This window comes from Pelobates fuscus, chromosome 5 (genome assembly GCF_036172605.1).
Source record: "Pelobates fuscus isolate aPelFus1 chromosome 5, aPelFus1.pri, whole genome shotgun sequence".
NCBI lineage: Eukaryota > Metazoa > Chordata > Amphibia > Anura > Pelobatidae > Pelobates > Pelobates fuscus.
This window is the reverse complement of record NC_086321.1, coordinates 328,948,277-328,964,634: the sequence shown is the minus strand read 5'-3', so window position 1 is coordinate 328,964,634 and position 16,358 is coordinate 328,948,277. Positions and strand designations below refer to the sequence as shown.

At 41.9% G+C, this 16,358-nt stretch overlaps 2 protein-coding genes across 2 annotated transcripts in view; both read right to left on the bottom strand.

Moving 5' to 3' along the window:
* SGK2 (serum/glucocorticoid regulated kinase 2) overlaps nucleotides 1-16,358 on the bottom strand; it is a 538,190-nt gene that overhangs the window by 107,848 nt on the left and 413,984 nt on the right. The window lies entirely within an intron of this gene.
* On the bottom strand, nucleotides 6,770-15,145 carry SRSF6 (serine and arginine rich splicing factor 6). The gene is made up of 6 exons (XM_063455665.1): nucleotides 15,011-15,145; nucleotides 11,380-11,531; nucleotides 8,525-8,670; nucleotides 8,162-8,364; nucleotides 7,725-7,880; nucleotides 6,770-7,579 (listed from the first exon to the last, which is right to left on the bottom strand). Exons 1-6 carry the CDS (start codon nucleotides 15,115-15,117, stop codon nucleotides 6,910-6,912), a joined length of 1,434 nt encoding a protein of 477 aa, XP_063311735.1. The 5' UTR covers nucleotides 15,118-15,145; the 3' UTR covers nucleotides 6,770-6,909.

The following is a 16,358-nucleotide window of genomic DNA, read 5'->3' as shown; positions in this document are numbered from 1 at the left end:
TACACTGCTTTTTCCATTGTTTTTTGGAAGTTTATCTGTGCTTGTATCTCCTTCCATGATGGGATTATACTTGTTTTCCATCTCCTAGCTAGGCATATCTTTGCTGCCATTAATATATGTATTGTCAATCTATTAGAGTAGGTATTACTATCTGGTAGCTCCAAATGAAATAGGAATGAGTGAGACGTTAATCTAATATTCATTCCATAGATTCTACCCAGTACTAAGTCCAGTTTATTTTTCACTGGTTGTAACTTTGGGCAGTCCCACCAGATATGTAAATGTGTACCCGTGGTCCCATTACATCGCCAACATATATCACTAGCGCCATTTTGGAATTTAAAGAGTTTTGCTGGTACCATGTACCACCGGTGTAAAATCTTAATATAATTCTCATAAATAATAATGTTGTGTATTGTTTTTTTGGTTAGAGTAAGTGCCTTTGCCCATTCTTCTACACTGAACTCTTTATTTATTTCTAGTTCCCACGTGCTGATTTTATTCATTTTATTCCTGGGTATATATTCATATAATATTTTGTTTATTTTTGATATTAGCTTATCTTTCCCATTTATAGAAACAATTTTGTCAAAGAGATCTTCTTCAACTCGTTTATTTTTCAAAATGTTTCTTATTTTCTGGTACGTTAGAAACTCGGGTTTTAAAAGAGAGTTTACTTCATAAATTTCTTGAAAGGTCTTTATGTTATTATCCATGAAAAAATCACCTATAACTTTGTATCCTTCCTGTTTCCATTTACTCAGATCTATATCATTTATATATCCCTTCAATACTTCTATTGGGGCGGAAGCGGAGATATTATTTTCGATTTTATATCTTTTTTTTAGGTAGTTCATATAGTTATATAGTTCTGTCAGAATATTATTTTGTACATTTAATTTCTTAAAAGCAGTTTTATCCAGCCAGATTAGAGCAATTGGATCTAAATTTTTCGGTATTCTTTCAATGTTTACCCAGGGATTCTGTTCCAAGTCTTTATGCTTTGAGTTAATTAGATGCATAATCATAATTGCGTCATGTCTCATTATTAAATCTGGAAAGGATACCCCTCCCTCATTTTGTGTCCTACATAACGTCTTATAAGATGTTCTTGGCTTTTTAGATCCCCAAACGAATTTCAGGAAGGTTTCGTGAAACTCAATCAATATTTTTTTTGGTATCCTCATTGGGATCGATCTCATTAAATATTCGAGTTTAGGTAGTATATAATCTTTGATAACACTTATTCTTCCCATCCATGAGATATATAAAGGTTTCCATATGGATAAAATGTTTTTTATATCCTGAAGAAGAGGTAGATAATTTATCTCAATAATTTTATTCCATTTAAATCCCAATCTGACTCCCAAATATTCAATATGTTCAGTTGACCATTTAAATTTATACTTCTCTTTTAAAGTAATAAGATCTGATTCTGAGATGTTATTGTGCAAAACAAGAGATTTGGTCAAGTTAATTTTATAATTTGAAAAAAGGCTATATTGTTCGATACATGAAATAACTGCGGGGATAGATGAGTTAGGTGAAGATAATGTGAGGATTACCGTATTTTTCGCTCCATAAGACGCACTTTTTTACCCTCAAAAGTGAGGGGAAATGTCTGTGCGTCTTATGGAGCGAATATGAAGCTTTACTTACCTGTCTTGCAGCGTTGGCCGGCAGCACAGGGCGCACCGCGGTAGTGGAACTTGAATTTCATGTTCCGGTTTCCGGCGGGACTGAAAGGAAGTGTGCACAAGCTGAGTGCGCACTTCCTTTCAGTCCCGCCGGAAACGGAACATGAAATTCAAGTTCCACTACCGCGGTGCGCCCTGTGCTGCCGGCCAACGCTACAAGACAGGTAAGTAATTATGGGACAAGGGGAGGGGGACAGTATGGGAGAGAAGAATATGGGGAGGGGGGGTGAAGTCTATGGGGAGGGAGGGGGGGTGAAGTCTATGGGGAGGGAGGGGGGGTGAAGTCTATGGGGAGGGAGGGGGGGTGAAGTCTATGGGGAGGGGGATGAAGTCTATGGAGGGGGGGATGAAGTCTATGGAGGGGGGGATGAAGTCTATGGAGGGGGGGATGAAGTCTATGGAGGGGGGGATGAAGTCTATGGAGGGGGGGATGAAGTCTATGGGGAGGGGGGGTGAAGTCTATGGGGAGGGGGGGGTGAAGTCTATGGGGAGGGGGGGGGTGAAGTCTATGGAGGGGGGGGGTGAAGTCTATGGAGGGGGGGGTGAAGTCTATGGAGGGGGGGATGAAGTCTATGGAGGGGGGGGATGAAGTCTATGGAGGGGGGGATGAAGTCTATGGGGGGGGATGAAGTCTATGGGGGGGGGATGAAGTCTATGGGGGGGGATGAAGTCTATGGGGGGGGATGAAGTCTATGGGGGGGGATGAAGTCTATGGAGGGGATGAAGTCTATGGGGAGGGTGTGGATGAAGACTATGGGGAGGGGGGAGATGAAGTCTATGGGGAGGGGGTGGATGAAGACTGGGGATGGGGGGATGAAGTTTATGGGGAGGGGGTGGATGAAGTCTATGGGGAGGGGGTGGATGAAGTCTATGGGGAGGGGGTGGATGAAGTCTATGGGGAGGGGGTGGATGAAGTCTATGGGGAGGGGGTGGATGAAGTCTATGGGGAGGGGGTGGATGAAGACTATGGGGATGGGGGGATGAAGACTATGGGGAGGGGGTGGATGAAGACTATGGGGAGGGGGTGGATGAAGACTATGGGGAGGGGGTGGATGAAGACTATGGGGAGGGGGTGGATGAAGACTATGGGGAGGGGGTGGATGAAGACTATGGGGAGGGGGTGGATGAAGACTATGGGGAGGGGGTGGATGAAGACGATGGGGAGGGGGTGGGTGAAGTCTATGGGGAGGGGGTGGGTGAAGACTATGGGGAGGGGGTGAGTGAAGACTATGGGAGAGAGGAGAAGACTATGGGTAGGGGGACACTATGGGACAGGGGAGAAAAAAAATATTCTGTACAAACTGTCCCATAGTAAGAAACACTATGGGACAGTTTGTTCAGAATATTTTTTTTCTGGGTTTCTTCCTCTAAAAACTAGGTGCGTCTTATGGTGAGGTGCGTCTTATGGAGCGAAAAATACGGTACATCATCCGCATAAAGAGAGATTTTATGCTCTAAAGCTGCAATATTAATTCCCTGTATCTCTTTTGTTTGTCTGATCATTGCAGCCAATGGTTCAATAGAGAGAATATATAGCATTGGGGCCAGTGGGCATCCCTGTCTCGTCACGTTATTTATCATAAATCCTTTGGAGTTCAGTCCCCCCCCACACACTTTTGCCGATGGTGATTTATATAGGCTCATTATTCGATCGTGGAAAATATCTTGTATACCTAGAATTATTAAAACTTCCGACATAAATTCCCATCTTACTCTATCGAAAGCCTTCTCGGCGTCTAAGGCAGCAAAAACTGCAGGGACTTTGGTTCTACTTGTTTTTTTGAAATAAGTTCATTATTTTACGTATGTTATCGCTTCCGCTCCTTTTAGGCACGAAGCCTGTTTGATCTAAATGAATTAAAGTGTGTATAACATATTTCAGTCTTTCCGCCAGAATCTTTGAATATATCTTAATATCGATATTTATTAACGAGATCGGACGGTAGTTACTAACATAATTCGGGTCCTTACCAGCCTTAGGAATTGGAATTATATTAGTTTGTAACATTTCTTTAGGAAAATTCGTATTATTAGAGATACCATTGAATAGTTTATTTAATATATTAAGAACCGATCCCCCAAATTTCCTAAAAAACAAAGGGGTAAACCCATCTGGGCCTGGAGCTTTGCCTGTTTTTAATTCTTTAATATTCTTCTCTATCTCTTCGTTAGTTATGGGAGCGTTCAACTCTTCTAGAATTATATTATCCACCTTTGGGAGTTTAATATTCTTCAGAAAGTCTCTGATATCAGATGTAGATACCTTAGGAGTATTCAGATTATATAATGATTTATAATATTCTTCAAAGGCATCACTGATTGATTCAGGAGACAGACAAACCTTATCTCCTACCACTATTTTCTTTATTAGAGATAGGTTTTTCTTAGGTTTTAATTTATTTGAAAAAACTTTCCCAACTCTATTATCTGTGTAATACCATGTTTGATTTAATTTCAATATAGCATTAGATGTTTTAATTTCTATTCTCTTTTTTATTTCTTCTTGGAGATCATTTATTTTTTGTGTATTATATTCTGTTACCTTCTGTTTGTTCTCCTGTTCTAGTAGTGCCAAGGAAATATATAAATCTTGTAATGGTTTACCCATCTTACGCTTTTGTCTAATCCCCATTTTAATTAAGACTCCTCTTATATAACATTTGAAGGTGCACCATAGAGTACCTGTATTTACCTCCCCATTGTCATTATTTCTAAAAAATTCGTCGATTTTGGATTGCAAGAATTTATTATTCTCTTCAGATTTCAATATACCTTCATCTAATCTCCATTGAGGTCTATTTACCCATTTGTTTTCCTAAGTTATCTCCAAGGTTATTGGGGCATGATCTGACCATGTAATAACTTCTCTTAGAATTTACAAACGTTCTTAAATTATATGCATCTGTGATAAATAAATCAATTCTAGAATAAACCTTGTGAACCTTTGAAAAATACGAATAGTCTCTTTCTCTGGGGTGATGCACCCTCCATATGTCATAATAATTAAATTCTGACATAAGAGCTTGGAATTTTTTAATTTTCTTCCTATCCCCTTGGTTTTTGTTATTTATTATCTGTTTTTTTGTTCTGTCTAGTTTATCATCTGGGGCCACATTCATATCACCCGCTATTATCAATCTTCCTTTTTGAATTTTAAGAATTCTTGAAAAAACCTTCCTGAAAAATTTTTGGGAGTATACGTTTGGGGCGTGATCGCCGACGTGGGACCACCGGCGACCGGGTAAGTTTAAAAAAAACAAAAACCGGCAGGCGTATATTTACGTCCTGCGGCGTTTAGAGCCGCTTTTAAAAGGACGTAAATATACGCCCGGCGGACTTAAAGGGTTAATAGGGGGGAAGTAAATATTTAACTACACATTCTTTATGCTATGAAGATTACCATGGCTTGTCACTGGAAATCAACTGATCCTCCATTATGGCAAGACATTCTAAACCAAATAGAAGATCAGCATATAATTGAATGTAACTTTACTACTACATCAGGTAAATCTGATTCATACCAAGATTTATGGCAGCCCTGGAATAAATATATATAAAAACCTATTCTAAATTAAAGAAGTTTAATGGTTTAATATAATAAGAGTCCCCTTGGAAATGGTCACACCCTGTCACGGAGTCCCGTAAGATTACAAGCCTCACTCTTAACCCCTTAAGGACCAAACTTCTGGAATAAAAGGGAATCATGACATGTCACGTGTCCTTAAGGGGTTAAAGGCCAAAGTAGAATCCCTCATTTTTATTGTGACCCAAGACTAAACACAGATGGGAATTGTTGCACACGGTAGAGACAACAGCAAGCAAGACAGGGAACATTGCTAGAAGTCAGGATAACCTGTCCTGAAATTGCAGGGCTAGGGACCATGTCCTACAATAACAAGTTCTCCTCGGTGGTTAACTGCAGTCTGCAAGACTATCAAGGGACATTATTGAACCCAACAATATCCAGTTGCAATTTAGTAGCTTGTGAATAGCTGAATTAGCCAAGTTATAAGACGAGGCTGATTTCAACAAAGTTTAACGAACGGGAAAATGCGGATAGAACAGAACTTATTTTTTGTGAAACGGTGGTTTGACAGATTTAAAAAAAGAACTGTGTGCCAGGACAGAGAAAACAGACAACGTATGCTGTTTGCAATTCACTTAAGTCTTGACATGAGTTAAGAAAATCAGAAGTGACACCTTGCATACGTTTTTCCCTTTCTTTCTCAGAGTAAAAATGAAAGAAAATAAAAGCCTTGCTGAATTCAGATCCACCATCAGTTACAAAAAGTAATGGCGGTTGAAAGGAGCAAAAAAATCCCATAACAAGCAGCACATGCAGACACTCAAGCACATCTGTATGCAGAAGTGTTCTTCCTGAGAAAGCACTGAAACCTACAGTGAATACTGCATGTTTAGAGCTACTCTAATGTTTGTATGTGACCGACTGAGTTACTGATTAACTACATTTTGCTACCAAGTCATCAGGAACCAAAATTTAAGTATCCAAGTGTCTAAATTGTTTCCAAAATCTTCAGAGGAAACCAAAGAACAGGAACAAAAGTATTGAGAGGCATAGTTATTTCCAGGAAATTACATCTTAAAACCTGGAGAAAGTGAATTTGATACATTTTTATTCTGCAAAAGACAGGTCTACCATCATGCAATATACAAAAGAAAAAAAAGAACAAAGTCTGCACTGCAGGAACTCACTTTATTTGCTCTGAAAAGTGTACGTACAGCAATTTCAAATAAAAAAAAAAATAGCCCCCTCCCAGGACAATACAAACCTTAGCTTTATTTACAACATCAGCAGCCAGAGTGTTAACTGGGTATTGCTCGTCACACCCTTCCAGCATTACATATTCTTCATACAATCAATAACATAATTAGCTTTCAACTGAGGCTTTTCATATAGACCACTTTTTCTCAAAAGGGAAAATGGGGTAGGAATACATGCAAGCCCCTGCACCAATTGCTTTTACTGCTCTGTGCCAGAACGTACATAAGAAATTAGTCTAAAACTTATTAGAATTTGTACAGCTGTGGTTTAACACTAACTGTCCAAAAAAAAAAGTGTTATCCACTCTACCAGATAAAGAATAAGGTTTCACATAGATGTGTCAGCACCAGAACGTTACGCACTGTATTTGACAAGGGGTAGTGTAGTGGGGGCAGAGTCCTAACACTGGTCACCTTTAATGAAATGCCTTTATTCGCGAGAGCTTGAGCGAGACCGAGAACTGGCAGCAGAAGCAGCTCGAGGGGGAGGAGAAACAGAGTCCTCATTGGTGACAAAAGGTGCAGATGGGGATCTTGAACGCGATCGGGTACCTCCATTTCCATTTTCCTTTGGCGAGTGGACTGGGGAGTTGGACCTCGATCTGCTGTGGGAGGACCTTTCCTGTTTACTCTTTGAATGACTTTCAGAGACTTCCTGGTTATCAATGGAGCCGCTGCGGGAACGTTCTCTCTGGCCTTTGGAGCGACTACGAGAACGAACCCGCGTGCTCTTGGAACGGCTGCGGGATCGCTCCCTCTTGCCCTTTGAGTGGCTGTGAGATCTCTCCCTTCTGCCCTTGGAACGGCTACGAGATCGCTCCTTCTTGCTCTTAGAACGGCTACTAGACCGCTCCCTCTTTCCCCTGGATCTGCTGCGAGATCTTTCCCTTTTTGATCGGCTACGAGAGCCCTCAGATCTGCCTTTGGACCGACTACGTGATCTGCCTCGCTTTCCCTTGGACACACTAGGCGACCTCTCTTGCTTCCCTTTGGACAAGCTGCGAGATCTGGATCCATGTTCAGACTTTGGCTTGCTCTTTGATCTAGACTTCCTCTGCTTTGACAGAGAACGCTCCTTACTTCTAGATCTTGATTTAGACCTGTCAAAACATTAAAATTAATTAACAGCTCAAATGCATATATAATGTGTAGAAACACATGATTAACATTGTGGCAAATGTCTTTAGAACACCCAATCAAGGAATGAAATATTAGTCTTCAAGTTTTGTGAACAGAAATATTCACCTGGACTGGCTCTTAGCAGGAGAGTGCGATTGGCTTCGTTTAGCAGGTGAATGGGATCTGCTCTTTTTGGCAGGGGAGCGAGACCTACTCCTGGATCTACTGTGGCTGCTGTGTCTACTCCTGCTGTTTGATCTTCTCCTGCTCCTGGATCGTGACCTTTAATTAAAAAATTAGTAAATAAAGATTTTATTTATTTTTTTACACAAAACAAGTCACGGGTTATGAAGAGTAAAGTTAGAAATGGGTGTTTTCAGGAAGAACAAGCAACATCAAGGACTAAAACACCAACATACACCCCATTGTAGTTAATGAAAATAGATTATTCACATAGGTGTAAAGGGTTTTAATTAAATACAATAATTTTACAAGTGGAGCATTTCCAAAAACTGTTTTCTAAAAACAAATAGTATCATTAAGTGACAGATATGCCCAGTTACCTTGATCTACTTCCAGAGTATGACCTTCTGTGACGAGTCCTGCTCTCAACAAGCCTAATCTTTCTTCCATTTATCTCAGTTCCATCCAGCTTCTCCAGAGCTCTTTTCATGTCAGAGTGAGATCTGAATTCTATTACACCCTCATTGGTACGCTCTTTGTGGGCATCTGCATAGGTGACTTCACCAGCCTGCCTCATAAAATCCTGGAAATTGAAGTTAGAGGAAGGAACTTTTAAATGGACAGTTTCACCAGCTGACAGATCTAGAACTGTATTCAGAATTTTTTTTTTAAAATAAAATCTAACTTTCTAATATGGATTTGATTTAAAACCAGAGAAGTATTTAGGCTGACATATCACTCACCTTAAGGTCCTGCCAACTACATCGGCTGGAGAGGTTCTCCACAATGAGCCTGAACTCCGTACGCACAGGAGGGCCATACTTATCTCTGCCTGACCGCTGGCTCCTGTATCCTCCTCCTCCTCCTCCTCCTCCTCCACCACCACCACCTCCTCCTCCTCCTCCTCCACCTTTGTTGCACACAGAAAGAAATTAGTTCCTCACAATTTATGCATGGGCCAAATCTATTTCTTGTAGGGATTTAAATAAAGCTAGGAAAAAGTGTGAATCTTAAATAAAACCTCCTTTCAATATGTGATTCTGGCGAGAGAAGATCAGCAGGGATGTGGTGTTACACACTCCAATCTGCTATATTAAGGAGGGGCCTGTTTAAGGAATGAATTCTGCCAACCTTTGTTTTTAGGTTTACCAAAGCTTTTTAAATGACTATGACAAAACAATAGTTATCTTAATTACATGCACTGCAACAAAGCATTTTTTTTTATTAAACATGAGATGCCAGTCACTATATTTACATTAAGGCAGGAGGTATAACAGAAGTGGCTTATGGAAGCACACGCAAGGGAAGTCACCTAATTCAAATTAAAACCAGTTTGTTCTAACCCTTGGAATCCTCACCATCACCCTGCGTCTAATGGCAAAAGGCTGCTGTCGTCATGGCTTCCGGTAAGGTCAGCCAAAGGGTCATAGGGCAAGGGTCACACAATGTTTGGAAAGGCCAACCAGGAAAGGCAGTCATCTTAAGCCTCAATGGTCTCAGCCCCCACTGGTCTCTTTCAAATTGAAACATCAAGGACGGTTAACAAAGGATTTTGGAATTCAACATGCAAAAAGGTTAAGAATATACAAGTTAAACATAACAATTACCATCCTGCATCCCCAGTTCTGAATTCACCCCCACACCCCACCCATCCCGATGCAGTTTCCACCCAACCATAACTTTTCTAACTACTTCAACATCCAAGATACCTGAATATAATTGTTACTAACCAAGGGAGCCAGCCCAAGTTAATTTACAGCAACATTGTTAGATACTAACCCCTTTTAACAGCAGACCTGCTGAACACTAGAAAGGGTTAGCAGAAACAAATAGGTTTATTTGAATTGAATGTAAACCAGGTAGCCACTCACCAAATACTAATTGTAGACAAACATACCCACTATTTTTTTTTATAAACTAATTTCAATACGGTAAGTAAGTTTTCTTCTGTATTAATTTGGGCTCAAATAGTTCATTTTGAGGCAGTTATGAAAAAATAAAGGTTTAAAGGAACACAAACATGTATTCCTGACCCTATAGTGGTAAAACCCACCAAGCCCCCCCCCCCCCCAGCAATTAAAACTCACCTTATTTCCAGACCCGTTCGGGTCCGCTGGCGCTAACTCCACCCCCTTGATGACATCAGAACCCCTAATTTTCAACCAATTAAAATGCTTTCCCTTGGAGAAAGCATTGGATTGACTGGAATTGGGAAGGTGCGGAGCCAAACGCCGTTGTGGCATATCAGCACCTCCTCATAAAGATGCATTGAATCAATGCATGGAGACGCTGAACGGCACTGCTGCCTACTATGCAGCGTTGAGCCAGGAAGCACCTCCAGTGGCCATCTGAGGAATGGAGGTGTCCCTAGGGGCAATGATTATACTCACCATAACAACATTAAGCTGTAGTTGTTCTGGTGACTATAGTGTCCCTTTAAAATGAAGCAGATTTTGAGCCTTCGAAATCAAAGGCGATACCACACTAGTATCCTGAAAGCGGTCTCAGATTTTCTCCCCTCCAAATACAGATCGAGAGTAGTAGTCTGGCCAGGTGTAGAGAGATTACATAGAGGGCTAGTCTTCCAAAGTGTGTTCCAGCACACAGGCTCCAACACTGCCTATACTGTAGGGCTTAGTTACCATGAGGCTTAAATGTCCCTTTAAAATCAGACTATGGCAACAATATAGTGCTTCAAGTGTGGAAGATTCTTAATGGAGAACAAGAAACTTGACTTTAAAGCTGCTTAAACAGAAAGGAGTTTGCCAGTTTAAGTGTTGACTTTTTCCAAATATATAACACTGGATTAATTAAAACCCCATTTTCAGAATTTACATGAAAAAAGTTGAGGCCCAAATGAACAATAGAGAAAACCATGTCTGTCCTGATATTTATGAAAAAGAGGAAAAAAAGATAGGGTCGCACTCAGCCACAATATACCAATCCAGGGTGCTACTGAGCATGGGTCAGCAAAAAACCACATGAAATATACATGAAAAGAATGCTTGATAAAGACCTTGACAGGTCGAAATGTTGCAAATAAACCTGCCTGGATACAATCACAGTGAGTGCCTGAGATTTTTTTCTTTTCATGTCCTGATATTTTTGGCACATGTGATATAGTGCTGTTTGCACCTTACACAAATACCCAATTACAGCTTGGGTTTAACTGAGTTTTAAAATAAGACTAGATGTTAACGTTATAGCAGCCTTATTCAGGCATTGATTGCGAGTTACAAAACTGCGTCAACTGGACACCCAGGCTGCAGAATATGACTTAACCACAGGAGTCCTTAACGACATAAGTCTTACGGCTCAGTATGTCATCTTATCAGGAAAAAAAATTATGTAGGCCTCACTGGTGAAATTTGCCACTATTCTTTACAAGGTTCCCTTCTGAAGAACCTTGCACATTAAAAATATATGTTTGTAAACAATGTTTGTTCACCGGTTTGAAGCTTTAGAGGAGCAGGGCAGAAAGCGGCTGTTTAACACTTTAAACCCTATTTATCGTGTTCCACTGGTGTTAATACTATGCTGACCACAAACTAGAACCCATCAGACGAACAAACTACTAGTGAGTCATGGCAATGCTTACTGCGACTTCCATAGCTGCTGTATCCCTCTCTGTCTCTACGAGGTCCTTTAGCATGCTCCACAATGACACGCTCCCCACACAGGTCTTTGCCATTCAGCTCGTACACAGCATCGTCTGCATCTCGCGAGTCCTCAAACTCTACAAAACCATATCTAGAAAGAAAATTCAGTAAGGTTAGTATTTAATGTAGCAATTAAAACGTAAAACATATTCGTAACCATAACACAAGAAACTTCAATATCACACTTTGCTTCCCATCCTGGCTGTAAGACACTTGTGGTTCAATGATTACCTATATAGAACAAGGCTTACAATTTCAAGTCCTACACTACTAACCAGGCCTTAAAACTTTACTGCAAGTCTGAAGAGTCCATGGTACACTTACCAGGGCTAGTTTTTCAGTCGCCAATGGTTTTCAACCCCGATATGGAAGATAAAGTGAAACAAACTTGACATGAATAGGAGCTTCCAGCTGGAGAAAGGTTGTAATTAAAGTCAAGCTGTTCTACATATGGGAGAGCATTGTAGTAGTTAGCGTGCCTGGATGGTTTCTTTAAAGGGAAAGCTATAAAGAGCATGACCCAGCACCCAGGGACATCGGCGCTGTCTTCAGTATTAGGACTACCACATAAAGCATTGAATCAATGGTTTTCTACGGGATTTTAGCCAACACCGGATGTCCTCATGCATAGAGTGAGGATGTCTAGCATCAGTTAGGCGAACAACCTGGAAGAGCCTCTAGTGGCTGTCTGGTAGACAGCCATTAGAAGAGACGCTAACCCTGCAATATTTAAAATAGTATGGTAAAGGAGATAGGGGCACTGCCCCAGACAACTTCTGACCTGAAGTGGTCTGGGTACCTATAGTGCCCCTTTAAACCCTAAGTTTTAGTAGCTTACATTATGTATTAATACCGATGTAGCCCAAGAGAGTTGTGCAATAAATTCTTGTGCAGTCTTGTAGAAACTTCCACAGACCTATCTCACACATAAGAGCACAACGGTGATGAGGGCTCCTGTCAGATATGCCAGGAGCTGGAATTGATCCTGGAAGGAAAATGGCAGCCACAAAGGAAAGCTTCAAGTATAAAGAATATCTCCCATAAGCTTCTTCCCCAAGCCACCAGACATCAATGGCACATGTCACCTTGGGAAGACCTCCGAACTGACAGATGGTTTAAGCAATTCTGTCTCTGAAGTGTTTTTTATATCTGACCCATAAATCCCAGCAACATGTTGCACAAGTTCAGCGTTATATTCTGAGACAAGCCCGGGATTCCAATGTCACTTGACTGCAGTGCCAAGAAAAGAACAACCAGGATGTGAGAAATTATTTGACCTCACTAAAGATACACTATAAGCAACCAGACAACTATCTCAATAAGTTAGTTAGTCTAGGTGTCATGTCCATGTAGGAGAGAAAAAGGTATATAAAATACCAATTTCTCCCTTCAGATGGGGACTGGTAAGCTTAACAGTCACCAGGACACTATAGCACTGGGAATACACATTTGTATTGCTAGTTCCTTGGATCAGGTGGCTGACATGCAACCAAAGAATGTCTTCTATAGGCACCCAGACCACTTCAGCTCAATTAAGTGGTCTGGGTGGCAGGTCCCTCTAGGGTTAATCCTGCCTGCTGTAAACATAGCAGTTTCAGAGAAACTGATGTTTACAATAGGGTTAATCCAGCCTCTAGCGGCTGTCTCATTGATAAGACACTTGCGTCCATAGGAAAGCATTGAGGATGCTTTCCTATGGACTGACTGAATGCGCGCGCAGCTCTTGCCGCGCATGCAGCCAATGACTGCCAGAGGAGGAGAGTCCCCAGCGCTAAAGAAAGGCAAGTGATTTAACTCCTTCCTCCAGCTTCAGCCCAGCAGGAGGGGGGCCATGAGGGTGGGGGCACCCTCAGGGCACTATAGTGGTCCTTTAAGGGGGAAAAACAATTGCATGTAATGACAGAATTAAGTATAGTTTTATTAGGATGCAAGGCTACAGTTGCATTCAATGTATAGAAAACAGTGCATATTCAGACCACCATTTGGCACAAGATTAAAATAAGCCAGTTCCTTGCATATAGACTGTTTACCAATACAAAACCAGCACAATGGACAGATGCTTCAACACCATCACTGTGTCTGGATTTTATAATGGGTGCTTATGAATAAAGGATTTCAAGGCTGCCAATGCACAGAGCGAGGGTAGCCCATTAGATGTTTGTACCTACAAGTACACAAAATTCACACTGACTAGATAATGCAAGCTTTTAATACCAAATTATGCCAGCTTTCCAGACTTCAGTCCCGATTACTTTTTTTTTAAAAGTAAATTTAACCAAGTGGACATTAGTAGGTCAGGCTTCCCCTTACTATGAGCATGAAAAGTAGTGAAACTATTTCTCAATAAAATGCTGCAATCTATACTGAACCTCAACTCACACTGACAACCACGCAACACAGCGTTTACAGGGCTTATACCTCAGCACTCACAAGGAGTACCATGCTACAGAGCTTATACCTCAGGACCAACACCACATGCAAAGCACGCAGGCACCCACATGGCTCAGACCTCTGCTCACACTATCAGGAATAACTAAACTAAGAATTGTAGTGATTTGGAATCCAAGTAGCAAAATGGAAGCAGGGACCATAAGCAAGACATTTTTCCAGAGGCCATGCCACATAGCCCATCATAGCTGTGCCCACACATTATACAGACCGTACCAACATTTCAAATAGACAGAACGACACTAGTAGTTTGGTGTGTGTGTGTGTGTGGACAGGGCTTCGCTGTGAAATTATAGGTGACTTATTTTATGCAACTAAAATGTTATTTAGAACAAAAGTATAATTTACAGACGGACGTCTAAACATTACTGCAGCTTGAATACACATTGCCGTGGAGTTTTTGTTCTACACTAAACTCTGAATGACACGTTTTAGAATAAAACAGATTACAAAATTCTGAAGGGGGTTGTTTCCAGAGCTGCTATTTGCAACTTCGTTTTGCAATACCACCTGAGTCCCTAAAACAGAGGGGTTGATAACTTTCAGCACCCCATGTGTTGTGGACTACATCTCCCATGATTCTGTTGAAGCCACAGTGCCGACATGTAGCCCATAATATCAGGAGAGCTGATGGTTCGTCTTGCCACACAATTTGGATCATACACCCCATTGTACAGGATACTACACCCCCGCTCGCCCGCCCCCCACAGAGCGCTGACTGCAGATCCATCCCCCTCCCCCCAGTATGCAGACAATACCCCGGGGCTCGCTCGCTCTACCCGCCACGCGGCCAGCACGCGCGCACCAGCGAGGCGACGTCAGCCTCACAACCGCCGCCATTTTAGGCTGGAAACTTCTCTGCTCATCAATAATCCCCCCAAACCCACTCCCAACGCCGATCACACCCCCCTCCCCCCACAGACTAATAACAATCACCCCCTCAGATAGAAAGAGAAAATGGCGGCCGGCGCGCGCTGCCGAGCACGCACAACTCCCCGCGTGCCTCCATACAAATCAATACAGAGAGCGGAGACCGGGGGCAGACCCTGCCCCTCCCCCCAGTGATGGCGCTCGTGCTGCCGAGCAGATGGTATCTCTCTCTCGTGGTTTTATTCCCCTCACCCATTTTTTAGGTCGACTTCTAGCAGCTTGCCGTATCCGCCGAAAAACCTCTGGATGTCCTTCTCCCGGACGTGGTAGCTCAGCCTCCCGATGTAAATGCGCGGCATGGCTGAGAGGAAGGTGCTGGATCGGTAAAGATGGCGCGCTCTCGGCTCCGCAGCGAAGTGACACTTCCAAAGGCGCGAGACAAACCTTATATACTGCGGGGCGTGGCTGGAGGTGGGGAAGGGTGCGCGCGACTCCTCGAGCTTCGCGGCTCCGCCCACAATCAACCGAACGTATCGGGGTGAGGGCAGTAAAAAAAAAAAAGGAATGTCGTGTGACGTCATCAATCTAGGTATTTGCTGTGTGGATGCTAGGTTGTAGAGCGCTCCAGCTGTTAATGGGCTGAACACAGGGCTGCAGGAGACTCCATATTGTCATGCAAGTGGGTAGCACGGAAGTAGTGTTTCCCTGGAGTGTGTACAATTCAAATTGGACCAAAAAAATAAATACTGTATATACAATTCTAATTAATTTCAACCCTTCCTTGGTAAATGCATACAGTTTGCTCCAGAAACAAATTAAAATAACTCCCAACTGTCCTGAGTACAGTGAAAAAGTCCTGATTTTTAGGGCTTCTGTCCCTGCTTTACTGTTGGAGTCATGCTGCTAGGGATGCCTAAAAGAAATACTGTACCCATAAAGAGCAGTGCAGACTCCTCTTGTGTTACAGCAGAAATATTTGCTGAAATTGGTCAAATTAATTTAAAAAGTGTTTATAGTCTAAAAAAACAAAACGTGAATTATATAAGTAGTATTAGTATTCTGCCCCTTTTATTCTCGTTTTTTAACATTATTATTGCCATTTATATAGCGCCAACAGATTCTGTAGCGCTTTACAATATTATGAGAGGGGGGGTTTAACAATAAATAGGACAATTACAAGAAAGCTTACAGGAATGATAGGTTGAAGAGAACCCTGCTCAAACAGAGCAGAGAGACCGAGAAGGGGCATACCTATGGATCTGTAAAGAGATATAAGAAGGGCTAGAATTGTTCAGTGCTTTATATGTATGGGTTAGCACTTTGAATTGATTCCTATAGGATACAGGAAGCCAATGTAAGAACTGACAGAGGGGTGAGGTGTGAAAGGACCGACTAGAGAGGAAAATCAGTCTGGCGGCAGCATTCATTGCAGACTGTAGCGAGGCAATACGGCCTTTGGGAAGACCAATTAGGACCAATAGGAATATTGGAAAAAATAATGACCAACATGGGAGGGGAGCAGGAGATAGCGATGCAGAATTTATAACCCACAGTTCAATGTGTGTGTCTGGGATGGTACATTTTCTTCCAGGGATGACTG

Coding starts and splice junctions, on each gene's coding strand:
- SRSF6 (XM_063455665.1), bottom strand. CDS start 15,117: ATGCCGCGCATTTACATCGGGAGGCTGAGCTACCACGTCCGGGAGAAG. Junction 11,532..15,010: donor GAAGTCGACCTAAAAAATGG/GTGAGGGGAATA, acceptor TTTTCTTTCTAG/ATATGGTTTTGTAGAGTTTG. Junction 8,671..11,379: donor CAGCAGCTATGGAAGTCGCA/GTAAGCATTGCC, acceptor GAGGAGGAGGAG/GTGGTGGTGGTGGAGGAGGA.